Raw genomic sequence first — 15,814 nt, 5'->3', positions numbered from 1 at the left:
TTCTAACTGGTGTGAGGTGATTCCTCATTGTAGTTTTGATTTGCATTTCTCTAATTATTAGTGATGTAGAGCAGCTTTTCATGTGCTTCTTGGCCATCTGTATGTCTTCTTTGGAGAAATGTCTATTTAGGTCTTCTGCCCATTTTTGGATTGGGTTGTTTGTTTTTTTAATATTGAGCTGCATGAGCTGTTTATATATTTTGGAGATTAATCCTTTGTCCATTGATTCGTTTGCAAATATTTTCTCCCAATCTGAGGGCTGTCTTTTCATCTTGTTTGTAGTTTCCTTTGCTTTGCAAAAGCTTTTAAGTTTCATTAGGTCCCATTTCTTTATTTTTGTTTTTATTTCCATTACTCTAGGAGGTGGATCAAAAAAATCTTGCTGTGATTTATGTCAAAGAGTGTTCTTCCTATGGTTTCCTCTAAGAGTTTTACAGTGTCTGGTATTACATTTAGGTCTCTAATCCATTTTGAGTTTATTTTTGTGTATGGTGTTAGGGAGTGTTCTAATTTCATTCTTTTACATGTGGCTGTCCAGTATTCCCAGCACCATTTATTGAAGAGACTGTCTTTTCTCCATTGTATATCCTTGCCTCCTTTGTCATAGATTAGTTGACCATAGGTACGTGCGTTTATCTCTGGGCTTTCTATCTTGTTCCATTGATCTATATTTCTGTTTTTGTGCCAGTACCATATTGTCTTGATTACTGTAGCTTTGTAGTATAGTCTGAAGTCAGGGAGTCTTGATTCCTCCAGCTCCTTTTTTTTCCCTCAAGACTGCTTTGGCTATTCGGGGTCTTTTGTGTCTCCATACAAATTTTAAGATTTTTTTGTTATACTTCTGTAAAAAATGCCACTGGTAATTTGATAGGGATTGCATTGAATCTGTAGATTGCTTTGGGTAGTACAGTCATTTTCACAATATTGATTCTTCTAATCCAAGAACATGGTATATCTCTCCATCTATTTGTATCATCTTTAACTTCTGTCATCAGTGTCTAATAGCTTTCTGCATACAGGTCTTATGTCTCCCTAGGTAGGTTTATTCCTAGGTATTTTATTCTTTTTGTTGCAATGGTAAATGAAAGTGTTTCCTTAATTTCTCTTTCAGATTTTTCATCATTAGTGCATAGGAATGCAAGAGATTTCTGTGCATTAATTTTGTATCCTGCAACATTACCAAATTCATTGATTAGCTCTAGTAGTTTTCTGGTGGCATCTTTAGGATTCTCTACATATAGTATCATGTCATCTTCAACCAGTGACAGTTTTACTTCTCCTTTTCCAATTTGGATTCCTTTTATTTCTATTTCTTCTCTGATTGCCGTGGCTAGGACTTCCAAAACTATGTTGAATAACAGTGGTGAGAGTGGACATCCTTCTCTTGTTCCAGATCTTAGAGGAAATGGTTTCAGTTTTTCACCATTGAGAATGATGTTCGCTGTGGGTTTGTCATATATGGCCTTTATTATGTTGAGGTAACTTCCCTCTATGCCTCCTTTCTGGAGAGTTTTTATCATAAATGGGTGTTGAATTTTGTCAAAAGCTTTTTCTGCATCTATTGAGATGATCATACGGTTTTTCTTCTTCAATTTGTTAATATGGTGTATCACGTTGATTGATTTGCGTATATTGAAGAATCCTTGCATCCCTGGGATAAATCCCACTTGATCATGGCGTATGATCTTTTTAACGTGTTGTTGGATTCTGTTTGCTAGTATTTTGTTGAGGATTTTTGCACCTATATTCATCAGTGATATTGGTCTGTAATTTTCATTTTTGGACTATCTTTATCTGGTTTTGGTATCAGTGTGATGGTGGCCTCATAGAATGAGTTTGGGAGTGTTCCTTCCTCCATAATTTTTTGGAAGAGTTTCAGAAGGATGGGTGTTAGCTCTTCTCTAAATATTTGATAGAATTCACCTGTGAATCCATCTGGTCCTGGACTTTTGTTTGTTGGAAGATTTTTAATCACAGTTTCAATTTCATTAGTTGTGATTGGTCTGTTCATATTTTCTGTTTCTTCCTGGTTCAGTCTTGGAAGGTTATACCTTTCTAAGAATTTGTCCATTTCTTCCAGGTTGTCCATTTTATTGGCATAGAGTTGCTTGTAGTAGTCTCTTAGGATGCTTTGTATTTCTGCGGTGTCTGTTGTAACTTCTCCTTTTTCATTTCTAATTTTATTGCTTTGAGTCCTCTCCCTCTTTTTCTTGATGAGTCTGGCTAATGGTTTATCAATTTTGTTTATCTTCTCAAATAACCAGCTTTTAGTTTTATGGATCTTTGCTATTGTTTCCTTTGTTTCTATTTCATTTGTTTCTGCTCTGATCTTTATGATTTCTTTCCTTCGGCTAACTTTGGGCTTTGTTTGTTCTTCTTTCTCTAGTTCCTTTAGGTGTAAGGTTAGATCGTTTATTTGAGATTTTTCTTGTTTCTTGAGGTAGGCTTGTATTGCTATAAACTTCCCTCTTAGAACTGCTTTTGCTGCATCCCATAGGTTTTGGATCATCGTGTTTTCATTGTCATTTGTCTCTAGGTATTTTTTGATTTCCCCTTTGACTTCTTCAGTGATCTCTTGGTTATTTAGTAACATATTGTTTAGTGTCCATGTGTTTGTGTTTCTTTCCCTGTAATTCATTTCTAATCTCATAGCATTGTGGTCAGAAAAGATGATTGATATGATTTCAATTTTCTTAAATTTACTGAGGCTTCATTTGTGACCCAAGATGATCTATCCTGGAGAATGTTCCATGCACACTTGAGAAGAAAGTGTAACCTGCTGTTTTTGGATGGAATGTCCTATAAATAATTAAATCTATCTGGTCTATTGTGTCATTTAAAGCTTGTGTTTCCTCATTAATTTTCTGTTTGGATGAACTGTCCATTGGTGCGAGGTGTTAAAGTCCCCCACTAGTATTGTGTTACTGTTGATTTCCTCTTTTATAGCTGTTAGCAGTTGCCTTATATATTGAGGTGCTCCTATGTTGGGTGCATATATATTTATAATTGTTATATCTTCTTCTTGGATTGATCCCTTGATCATTATGTAGTGTCCTTCCTTCTCTCTTGTAACATTCTTTATTTTAAAGTCTATTTTATCTGATATGAGAATTGCTACTCCAGTTTTCTTTTGATTTCCATTTGCATGGAATATCTTTTTCCACCCCTCACTTTCAGTCTGTATGTGCCCCTAGGTCTGAAGTGGGTCTCTTGTAGACAGCATATATATTGGTCTTGTTTCTGTATCCATTCAGCAAGCCTGTGACTTTTCGTTGGAGCATTTAATCCATTCACGTTTAAGGTAATTATCAATATGTATGTTCCTATGACCATTTTTTAATTGTTTTGGGTTTGATTTTGTAGGTCCTTTTCTTCTTGTGTTTCCCACTTAGAGAAGTTCCTTTACCATTTGGTGTAGAGCTGGTCTGGTGGTGCTGAATTATCTTATCTTTTGCTTGTCTGTAAAGCTTTTGATTTCTCCATTGAATCTGAATGAGGTCCTTGCTGGGTAGAGTAATCTTGGTTGTAGCTTCTTCCCTTTCATCACTTTAAATATGTCATGCCACTCCCTTCTGGCTTGTAGAGCTTCTGCTGAGAAATCAGCTGTTAACCTTATGGGAGTTCCCTTGTATGTTATTTGTCATTTTTGCCTTGCTGCTTTCAATAATTTTTCTTTGTCTTTAATTTTTGCCAATTTGATTACTATGTGTCTCGGCATGTTTCTCCTTGGGTTTATCCTGTATGGGACTCTCTGCGCCTCCTGGACTTGGGTGGCTATTTCCTTTCCCATGTTAGGGAAGTTTTCGACTATAATCTCTTCAAATATTTTCTCTGGTCCTTTCTCTCTCTCTTCTCCTTCTGGGACCCCTATAATGTGAATGTTGTTGCATTTAATGTTGTCCCAGAGGTCTCATAGGCTGTCTTCATTTCTTTTCATTCTTTTTTCTTTATTCTGTTCCATGGCAGTGAATTCCACCATTCTGTCTTCCAGGTCATTTATCCGTTCTTCTGCCTCAGTTATTCTGCTATTGATTCCTTCTAGTGTAGTTTTCATTTCAGTTATTGTATTGTTCTTCTCTGTTTGTTATTTAATTCTTCTAGGTCTTTGTTAAACATTTCTTGCATCTTCTCGATCTTTGCCTCCATTTTTTTCCTGAGGTCCTGGATCATCTTCACTGTCATTATTCTGAATTCTTTTTCTGGAAGCTTGCCTATTTCCACTTCATTTAGTTGTTTTTCTGGAGTTTTATCTTGTTCCTTCATCTGGTACATAGCCCTCTGCCTTTTCATCTTGTCTATCTTTCTGTGAATGTGGTTTTTGTTCCACAGGCTGCAGGACTGTAGTTTGTCTTGCTTCTGCTGTCTGCCCTCTGGTGAATGAGGCTATCTAAGAGGCTTGTGCAAGTTTCCCGATGGAAGGGACTGGTGGTGGGTAGAGCTGGCTGTTGCTCTGGTGGGCAGAACTCAGTAAAACTTTAATCTGCTTCTCCTCTGATGGGTGGCACTGGGTTCCCTCCCTGTTGCTTGTTTGGCCTGAGGTGACCCAACACTGGAGCCTACCGGGGTTCTTTGGTGGGGCTAATGGTGGACTCTGGGAGGGCTCACACCAAGGAGTACCTCCCAGAACTTCTGCTGCCAGTGTCCTTGTCCTCACGGCGAGACACAGCCACCCCCTGTCTCTTCAGGAGACCCTCCAACACTAGCAGGTAGGTCTGGTTCAGTCTCCTATGGGGTCACTGCTTCTTCCCCTGGGTCCCGATGCGCACACTACTTTGTGTGTGCCCTCCAAGAGTGGAGTCTCTCTTTCCCCCAGTCCTGTCAAAGGCCTGCAATCAAATCCCGCTAGCCTTCAAAGTCTGATTCTCTAGGAATTCCTCCTCCCGTTGCCGGACCCCCAGGTTGGGAAGCCTGACGTGGGGCTCAGAACCTTCACTCCAGCGGGTGGACTTCTGTGGTATAAGTCTTCTCCAGTCTGTGAGTCACCCACCCAGCAGTTATGGGATTTGATTTTATTGTGATTGCACCACTCCTACCATCTCACTGTGGCTTCTCCTTTGTCTTTGGATGTGGAGTATCTTTTCTGGTGAGTTCCAGTGTCTTCCTGTCAATGATTGTTCAGCAGTTAGTTGTGATTCAGGTGCTCTCACAAGAGGGAGTGAGAGCACCTCATTCTACTCCACCATCTTGAACCAATCTCAGCAACATCTTTCATTACTGGAGCGTGTTGCCCACAAATACCCCATGATTAGCCCTTCCCATCACTTCAAGTGTTTTACTCCTTCCTACCATATTTACTTTTCTTTCTGAGAGCCATTCAGGAAAACGCCACCTTCTCCATCCCATTACTTGCCATTGATGTTTTAGTCACACTTATAAGTGAACATTCTGGGAGCTCCCTCGTGGCCAGAACCTAAATTGGACACTGGCCTTAAGAGATTAAAAAACAAAAGCAGAAGCCACAGTCCCTATCCTTCAGACTAAAAGTTTCCCTTTCCATGAAAAGGCTGCACCTGGACCATTAAGAAGGAGATAGATTTTCAGAAAACACTTACCCTCCACCAGGGAATTTATTTTGTCTCATAACAACCACACTGAGATTGTTTTTATTATGTCCAGCCTAAACTCTTCCAGGAGCAGTTTCAGTTCCTTTTATCATTTATGTAATACCCACTTATAGACTTGAGATCTTATTAAATAACTCTTTCCCTTTCTCTTTTCCTGGCCAATCAATTAAACTTCCTTTAACCTTTGTTCAGATATTAATGCTACATTTTAATTAATTCAAATTGATTGTCTTTTTTTAAAAAATATTAACCTAAGAACTGTGTGAAGACGGACCACAACTATGGTCAGAATCAGTGTGCAGATGGGACTGAAAGATCAACAATCGTATAACGTATTCTGAATCTGGAAGCGAGGGTTGAAGAATCTGCTGTTGCTGGGAATTCAAATCAAACAGATAAAAATTTATTGAGTGCTTACCTAGGACAAGCCTCCAGTAAGGACATATACAAAGAAATATAAGACTGAAAAACATAGCTGATCCTGAAAAAGTGAATAATCTAGCAGAAGAAAATAATATGAAGGATTTTACCTATTGAAAAAAGGACAATTCACATAACAGTTAATTAGTCAAAACAACAAGAAGATACTTTTCATTGTTTATTATCAAAATTTAGCAGAATGATAAGAGTGTGGGCATAAGAAAATCAAGAGTGCAGAGAAACAGATACTAAGACACTTTTGGTGTGAAAACAAATTGGGAAAACATCTCTGAAGGGCAATTTGACAACAAGTACCAATACCTTTTTTAAAATACATACTTTTGACCAGAAATTGCATATCTAGGGATTTTTCCCAAAGAAATAACCAGCCTAGTATTTAAAGATGCATGTGTACAAGGAAGCAAGCAACATAGCTTGTAACCATGAATAACTACAAATAATCTAAATGTCCTACGATATGGACATTAAAGTGATGATGTAGCTGGCTAACGATATCAACATGGAAATATCTTTAAGGTAGGGTAAATGGAAAAAAGTAGCTTTATTAAAAGTACGCAGTATTTCTCCAAGTAATATGTATCACTGTTTTGAAAGACAAGCAATGTCCCCCCAAAAAAATTTAAAATTTAAGTTAAAATTTTAAAAATTTAAAAAAAAATAAAGACGAGCCATGTCCCCACACATTCTAATATGAAAGGCCTAGAACAAGGCCTGAAAATGTGAATTTTCAACATGCCCCTCCCCCCAACGCACACACAGATACATACATGCACACATTCACCTGGGTAATCCTGGTGCAGGTGTTCTGCAGAGGGCCCTCTGAAAAATGGTGGATTAACATATCTCAAATTTGGGAAAGAGTGTATGTGCAAAATAGAAACACGATAAAATAAGAATCTATGGGAACATATGTATATGTATAACTGATTCACTTTGTTATAAAGCAGAAACTAACACACCATTGTAAAGCAATTATACTCCAATAAAGATGTTAAAAAAAAAAAAGAAGAATCTACAGTCTGGAACTGATGTTGACTTAGGAAGATTAAGAGACAAAAGAATAAGAAAATGAAATATAATACATCTACTCGGACTATCATGCAACCATTAAAACAATAACCACGGTGACACAAACAGAGAATACGATATATTTTTAACACCAAAAAAAGGAACCCCACAAAAATCTAGTTCAAAAATGGGCAAAGGAATTTGTGACAACATAGATGGCCCTTGAGGGCATAATGTTAAGTAATGTCTTTCTCAGACAGAGAAAGACAAATACTGTATGATATCACTAATATGTGGAATATTTTTAAAGCTGTACTCGTGAAAATAGAGACTAGAATGGTGGTTACCAAGGGCTGGGGGTAGGGAAATTGGGGAGATGTTATTTAAGGGAACAAACTTGCAACTAGTAGATAAACAAGTCCTGAAGATCTGATGCACAACATAGTGACTATAGGAAACACACTGTATTACAGATTTCAAAGAGACTAGATCTTAATTTTTCTCACCATAAAAAATGAAATAATAATTAAGTGATGTGATAGAGGTGTTAGTTAATGCTATGATGGTAATCATATTGCAATATATAAATGTATCAAATCAATACATTGTATACCTTAAACCTACACAACGTTATATATCAATTAATTTTTTGATTTTAAAAAATAGGCAAAGGACTTACATAGACATTTCTTCAAAGGAGATATACTAATGGCCAATAAGCACATGGAAATAGCTCAACATCATTAGTCATTAGGGAAACACAAATCTAACCTACAGTGAGATACCACTTCATACCTACTAAGATGCTATAGTTTTTAAAAATGGAAAATAAGTGTTGGTTAGAATGTAGAAAAATTGGAACCCTCATACATTGCTGATGGGAGTGTAAAATGATGCAGCCACTGGAAAACTGTTTGGCAGTTCCTCAAAGAGTTAAACATAAAAGAACCCTATGACCCCACAATTCCAATCCCAGGTATCTACCCATGAGAACTGAAAACAGATGTTCAAATTCTTGTACATGAATGTTCATAGCAGCATTATTCATAATTATAGCCAAAAAGTAGAAACAACCCAATGGTGAGTAGATAAACAAAATGCAGTATACCTATTCAATGGAATATTATTCAACCTTAAAAAGAAATGAAGTGATACTTGTACACCAATGTTGACAGCAGCGTTATTCACAATAAGCAAAAGATAGAAACAACCCAAGTATCCATCATTAGACAAATGGATAAACAAAATGTGGTGCTATACACATACAATGGAATATTATTCTGCCAAAAAAGAAAGGAAATTATGATACATGCTGCAAGATGGATAAACCTTGGAAATATTATGTTAAGTGAAATGAGCCAGACACAAAAGGATAAATATGGTATGATTCTACTTATACGAGATACCTATAGAGACAGAAAGGAGAACAGAGGTTACCAGGGGCTGGAGGGAGGGAAGAATATTTAATAGGTACAGAATTTCCACTTGGAATGATGAAAAAGTTCTGGAAATGGATAGTGGTGATGGTTGTACAACACTGTAATTGTACTCAATGCCCCTCAATTGTACACTTAAAAATAGTTAAAATGGCATATTTTATATTATGCATATTTTATCACAATTTTTAAAGGCAACACAGTAAATTATTGTCAAAACAAACACACAAAAATAAAGAAATGAAGTAGTGATACATTGTATAACCACATATGAACCTTGAAAACATCATGCTAAGTGAAAACCTGGACACAAAAATCCACACATCATATGATTCCATTTATATGCAATGTACAGAGTAGGCAAACCTACAGAGGCAGAAAACAGATTAGTGATTGCCAGAGAATGGAGAGAGTGGAGAAGTGGGGAATGAGTGCTTAATGGGTACAGGGTTTCCTTCTAGAATGATGAAAATGTTCTGTAGTAGACAATGGTGATGGTTGCACATCATGAATGTACTGGAAGCCCCTGCAGTGTACACTTTAACGGTTAAAATGGTCAATTTTATGTTACATGAATCTACCTCTATAAAACAAAAGCAGAAAAACCATCACACACACAATTAAAACTATGCAAAAACATATGTAAGTATAAGGAGAAAGACAGAGTAGAAATACAAAAAACAAAAAAAAGGCTTAGGTGGGTCAGGTTGAGTTTTTTCCATTTTTTCAAACTTTTTATTAACATTATTATATTGTTTTCATAATAAAAAGAGAACTATCAAGTATCAAGTACCTACTAAAAAATTAAGCACTGTACTAGGCATTTTCATGAATCATGAGTACTCTCCCACATGCTGGGTGAACAGGAAACATTTGATAGAAACATGGAAGGGAGAGCAAAGGAATCTAGTTATGGGGTGGGGGGACTGAATTCGTTAGTTATGTATTGCTATTTAACAAAAAATCCCAAAACTTGGCTTTAGGAGACATGTCTGTATATTCAATGCATGAGCATAGATGAACTCCCTAAGGTCAACACGTGATTTTCCTATATAATTTAATAGCCCCAAAGAGAAATCAGAATTAATAACAGACAGCATTCTTTTATAAAGAAGCAGGACAGTGTTATAGTTATAATTCCTTAAAGTTATAAGAAAACTGGTCTGTGAGTCTAGTTGTTTCCCAGTCAATTTTAACCATAATCCAATGATCATACCTGTATTTTGATATAATTCTTAAAACTATTTTTATGATCTCTGTTTATAATTTCAGTTGTCTTTATAAATAAACCACCTGGAAACCCCAGTACCATCAATTCTATAGATAGAGCCAGTCCAGACAGTTTTATAAGGCATCAATTCAGTTCTTATAAATAAGCTGGGTATAAGATCTCATCCTTAATAAATTTATTCTGCCCTTTTGATATTTAACTGGGCAGTAATATTAAGATGTCTTTGGTAGGTCCGGATCTCTGCTGTTCCAAAATCAGTGGATACTACCCTGGAGAACTCAAGGCTGAATATCACACTGGCATCATATCCTTTAAGGAAAGAGGATTCCATCAATCTTGATTGTATTTCTTAATTGGTCATGGCATTAGAGGACTGATTAGGTAGGAAAATCCTATAAATAAGCTGCTCTAGTCCTGACTAGGATATATCTCCAGTCTTCTTAAAACATGTATGTATAAGCAATATAATGACCAAAAAGCAATCCACAACTAATTGCTTAGACTTCAAAAGTACAGTCATTTGCAATGTAGTAATTCCAGGATAATCATTTCCGTCACTTTTCATGATGCCTGTAATTTAACAACTAAATCTTCATGAGGGTTTTGTTGCCAATAACTTAGTAATTTTTTTTGTCTAACCTGAACTAAGCCCCTTATATATGTTGTCATAAATGTACAGCTAGAGTTATTCTCCAATCAATATAGAATTAAAATCAAGAATCGTCAAGGGTGGCTAAGCCTCTCAAACTCTGCAGTTGTTGCCAACTCTACTCCTTTCAAATGAAGTACAAAAGCATACAAGGCAGCTAAGTTTAAATTTCCACACTCTGATCACCTCTCATTGGTTACTATGTGAGTGTGTTGTGTAGGATGCCCATAAAAATACAATGGTGTAATGGCAAGAACAGGGATTCTGAGAGACTCTGACTGGCCCAGCTTGAGTTGTGTGGTGGGCAGGATTCAAAGATAGCCCCCAAGATCCCTGCCCATCCTGTACACAGCCTATATACTCCTCCTCACTTGAGCAGGATTTGTGATATGATGAATAGTCACCGCTGTGATTACATCATATTATATAAAACTCTACTGTAGTAGACTAGAGAGCAATTCTCCTGCTGCCTTGAAGAAGCCAACTACCATGCTGTAGAGAGGGCCACATGGCAAGGTACAATGTGCAGCCTCAAGGAACTCAGAAAGGTCCTCCATTGACAGCCAACAAGTCCTGCAACCACAGGAACTGAATTCTGGTAACAAGTAGTGATCTTCGAAGAGGGCCCCAAGCCTTACATGAGACCAAAGTCCCAGTCAGCACCTTGAAAACTGGTAAAAGACCCTGAGCAGAGGACACAGTCAACCCACGACAACACCCCTGAACCACAGAAACTGTAAGATAATAAATTCATGTTGTTTTATGCCACTAAGTTTGTGGTAATTTATTATGCAACAACAGAAAACCAATATAAGTCACATGCCCACCCCTTACCCAGAGCAGGGTGGGATACCTTGATTAACAGGCGAAGTAAGTTTGCATCCAGTGGGGAGGGGTGGTCCTCCTTAAGTGCAATTGACGTGTCATTACCCGTTGGGAGGATGGATACTGGAAAAAAGAACAAATATCATCCACCACAATATATTCAGCATCTGACATCTCATAGGCTTTCAACATTCAACTCACAACTCTCCCCTACCATTGGCTCTCTCTACTGCCATATACGCACTTCTAGATCTACATGCCACTGAGCCAGAGACTAACAAAGAATACATAAGGGCAACAAAATCTAGCAAGAACACTAGGCTAATATAACAAATTATAGTCTTGAATCTGCCACTAATTAGCTATGTGACCTTGGGCAACCACTCACGGGCCACAGTTTTCCTATCTGTAAATAGAGGGATTGGACTAGCTTTAGTTTCTTCCAGCATTAAAATTCTGATTTATTAAAATTCCAGGGGAAAAAAACCACCAAAATAATTCAACATAAGTTTTGATTTGCTGTAAAAGAAAAAAGAAATGTCACACTGCTCCCAAACATATGCCCCATCCCTCTCAGTATTCTTCCTGTGAAAGTGGCATCAAGAAAGTTTTTGAGTGAAAGCCTCAAATATTTGCCTTCCACACCCAAACTGGCTTAATAAAAACTACCACATAAAGGAACAGAATCTGGGGGTGGCATGGAGGAGGAGGCAATCAGAATCACAGGGGCCCTTTACGAAGTAAAATGTCCATGATTGCAACTCAAGTTTTTATGATGTTATTGTCATGAATGATAATATATTTATGCCGTAATTGGGTTAGAAGATATGTATTTTACTTCTTTTTCTGTTACTTGCCACTCACTACATTAAATGGCAATGCTAAAGACCTAAGGTTGGAAAAGAACTCATTTGGAAATCCAAATTTTTTATTTTTTTATTTTTTTTAAAAATAAAACCTATAATAATTTTGATCTCTTGGCTCGTTTCAGCAATATGATAAATCATTTAAAAAGGCAATTTGATTTTTTTTTAAGCCTACAGTAACTCAAATAAGCTGAAAATTAAATGTTAAATCTAGGCATTTCACTTTTGAAATGCTGCAAAGAAAAATTAATCACAATTGTTCTTACCAAATACACATTAACTTTGTAATATATTCTTTTCCTTTGCTGTCTTCCTTTCCCCTCACCAAAAAAAAACCCTCAGTAGAATTTCTGATTGAACTATTTTAACCAAAATCAATTCCCATTACTGTCAAGGTTTTAGGCAAGTGAAGAAAATTCTTAAAAGAGGAAGGGGAAGTTAAGGAAGAGTAAGAGAACTTTCCGTTAAATATTATCATTCAACTGCACAGAAGATAAGAATTTCTAAAAGACTTCAAGATACAACTAATAAAATAGTAAGATTAAATTATAGGTTATCTCAGCACACACAGAATCTAAGAGATAAAAAGAAAAAAGACAAAACTCTACTTCTTCTTGGATAGTATCCTATTGGAAAAGTGCAAGTAATGTTCATATAGATAAAATTTATGCCTGGGAAGGTCAGGAATAACATTGCTCCCATATAAGATTCATAGAGAAATGGAGACCACCCCTGTAGCTCTGCCAAATTAAAAACAAAAAGAGAAAATTTCTAAAAGCAAAATCTCAAATTAGATAAAACTTATTCTAACAATTCTCAAGTATTTTGCTCTCCTTCCACAATTAAATGGATTTAGACACTTAGCACCTTTATTTAGTTAAGAGAAATGGTACTGAAAAGTCTCAGGAAAATTCACCCAAATATCAAGTGAGGTCACTTAACATCTGGCCTTCCAAAGGGCAAGGATTTGCCTTCCTGCCTTAATATGATATGTAACATTATGAGAAAGATGGAGAAGGTCCCCTGAACAGTTACAAATATTTAAACTAGTAAAAGGCCCCTACTGTTTTCTGGAAATCTTCCATCAGCAAACAAGTTGCTGCTCTCGGGGCGCCGCGTGCTACGCAGCTGCGCGTGCGCCCTGGTATCACCGGCGCCAATTCTCGTGCCTCGTTCCCCGCCTCATTCTCTGAGGCGAGCGACCATGGTACAGACCTACCCGGTCTGAGAACTTTAATGAAATAACGTAAATAAAGCACCTAGCGCAGTAGCTACACTTAACAAGGGAGGAAATTAATGGCATTTAAAGGTAAAATGCAGACCTAATGCACGGAACTTTGTTCTCAAACCACCTGCAAGTCTCCCCATCACTTGAGAAAGCTTGGGAAACACTCGGGACACGATTTCTTCCAGTAGGGCTCAGCAACGAGGGAGTCATTGTGGGGAGAAGAATGAAAGATGACTGCATGAGCAGGAGCCTGCGAGAAGCGAGCCCACGGGCAGCGGCCGACTCCTCACGCCTTCACTCACACCTCCCTCTCATTCCGCAGAAAGAGGAGAGCTCGACGCGACCAACGCGGCAAACGCAGCCGGAGACGCAGAAACTTTCCAGGGCGCGGGCCCGGAGCACTAAGCGAGACGAATCTTTGTTTCACAGTTCTCTCGGTGACGTAATGGGGAAGCGGGAGAGCAAAAACCAGGTCAGAGACCAGAAGCCAAGCAGGGTTGCGACTTTCGATTTTCCGAGCGCAGGGAAGGGCTTCTAAGACCCTCCTTTAAAGGCATTTACTTAAACTACTTAAGGGAGTTTCTATTATTTCTTCGCGTTCACGGGTTAGTTCCCGCAATTTGGGCAGTCAGCCCCGGCCACCTCTCACACAGCAGGGCTCGCGGAGGTTGTAAGCCCCGCCCACTCGTGAGGCTGGTGCGCATGTGCCCAGTTGTTTTAACACTAAAGTGTTTCCGCCTTCTTTCTTTCCCTGTGGCAGCGATGGCCGAGTGGTTAAGGCGTTGGACTTGAAATCCAATGGGGTCTCCCCGCGCAGGTTCGAACCCTGCTCGCTGCGAAAGTGGGTGACTTCTTTTTACCCACTTCCAACAGATGCTGTCATAAAATAATCCGTACTCTTCCGGCTGTATTCCCCTATCTGCCCGCTAAATGGCCCGACTGCAGAGAAGTTAAATGTGTCAAAGAAAAGCCAGTAAATGTCAATGCTGTAAACATACGCTGTTTACGCTAATGGGAATAGTCTTTATTCCCTTTATACTAAATAGTAACTAACGGTTTTAGAATCTTGTTCCTTGTTCACAAAATAAAAATAAAATGAAGATGGCAAGGCTAATGCTACCTCTCCTTCCATCCCAGAATCACCTTCAACGGTTCCCCCACCACATCCAAAAGTGGTGTGAAATGGGAGATCATAAAAACTTTTAAAAGTTCAACTTCTAAAGTATGATAGGTAGATCCACATGATGGAACACTGCATGTAGCCACTAAAATGATATTAATGACATGGGAAGACTTTCCCAATACATTGCTAAATGCAAAAAGTCGAACAGGTTGGAAAACAGTATATATTATGATTACATTTTTGTTAAACAATTCATTTATATAACCGTTTATGTGGCAACAATGGCAGAAAAAAAGAGAGAGTGAATGGGGGCTGGAAAGAAATAACCAAAATGTTAGCAGTAATTATTATCTCTGGGTGGTAGGATTTGGGGGATTTTAATTTTCTTAACAGATAGTTTTTTGCTTAACTGAGTTTTCTAAAATGTGTATATTGATCCAGTATTTTTTTTAGTAATAAAAGGAAATCAAAAGAAATAAAAGGTTAGTCTTTGAGACCCTGCACAGCCCCTTTCTGCTCCCTTCGCCCACTTTCACAATCTCCCTCCCACTCCATGCTTTCCAGGTGTTCTTATGGAGTTCCCTAACACCTTAAGGCTATGGATAGCTTTCTGTGGTACCTGAAGTAGATTCCATCCACACAGCCCCCATCCCATTTGAGACTTGACTGAACATACACATTCACCACATTCACATCTTCAGTCCCTCCTCTCTGCCCAATCCCCTCCTCTTCTGCCCCCATTCAAGTCACTTATAAATGACTGTACTAGTTTCCTAGCTGATTTCCTTCCCTCTTTCAGTCAGGATCACATTCAGCAGTAATTAACAGAAAAATCTAACTCTAGTGACTTAAAACACATAAGGGGTTTGTCTCAAGAAATCTGGGAATAGGCAATTCTCAGATGGAACAGGGAACAGGGCTCTTTCCAGCTTTCTGCTTGCCATTTTTAATGCATAGGCCTCATCCCCTGCTTGTTGTCTCATTGTCCTAAGATGGTTGCCAAATCTCCAGACCTCACATCAGTATTCAGCTAGAAAGGGGAGAGACAATACCCCTCAGTGTATATGTCATTTACTTGCACTGTGTAACATGGCTACCACTAGCTACAAGGAATTCTAGTGAAGTAAGTGTTTTTAGCTGAATATATTGCTACCTAAGTCAAAATTAGAATTCCACTGGTAAGGAAGAAAGATGGATGGGTACTGAGTGGGCAACCAAATGTATCTTCCACACTCTTCTAACAGGAAAGTCAAAAGGCCTTCAGAATAAGTCCCCTGCCTACCTTCCCAGGCTTCCTTTTCTTCTCTCCCATCTCCTTTTATTAGAAGGCCTCCCAGCACTATATGATGGCTCATGCCTTTGAACCTTTTTACATGTTCACATACAATTACCTGTACGTAATCCTTCTTTTGCCTTAACACTTTCTCCCTTCCTTTGGAGAAG

The 15,814-nt window shown here is 38.1% G+C and overlaps 1 protein-coding gene and 1 non-coding gene across 2 annotated transcripts in view; one reads left to right on the top strand and one right to left on the bottom strand.

The window, feature by feature from the left end:
* CTNNA3 (catenin alpha 3) overlaps nucleotides 1-13,410 on the bottom strand; it is a 1,728,069-nt gene extending 1,714,659 nt beyond the window's left edge. The window contains exons 1-2 of the mRNA XM_061197871.1: nucleotides 13,343-13,410; nucleotides 11,183-11,277 (exon numbers count right to left, since the gene is read on the bottom strand). Of these exons, the coding sequence (XP_061053854.1) occupies nucleotides 11,183-11,277; nucleotides 13,343-13,388 (141 nt within the window). The 5' untranslated portion in view covers nucleotides 13,389-13,410. The remainder of the gene's footprint in view (nucleotides 1-11,182; nucleotides 11,278-13,342) is intronic.
* Nucleotides 13,411-14,004: 594 nt separating this feature from the next.
* TRNAS-UGA (transfer RNA serine (anticodon UGA)) lies at nucleotides 14,005-14,086 on the top strand. Its single transcript has one exon. It is a non-coding gene; the product is annotated as a tRNA-Ser (tRNA).
* Nucleotides 14,087-15,814: the final 1,728 nt, after the last annotated feature.

The sequence above is a fragment of the Eubalaena glacialis genome, chromosome 1, assembly GCF_028564815.1.
Source record: "Eubalaena glacialis isolate mEubGla1 chromosome 1, mEubGla1.1.hap2.+ XY, whole genome shotgun sequence".
NCBI lineage: Eukaryota > Metazoa > Chordata > Mammalia > Artiodactyla > Balaenidae > Eubalaena > Eubalaena glacialis.
Note: the sequence above shows the minus strand (reverse complement) of the source record. Positions and strands in the feature narration are given on the sequence as shown.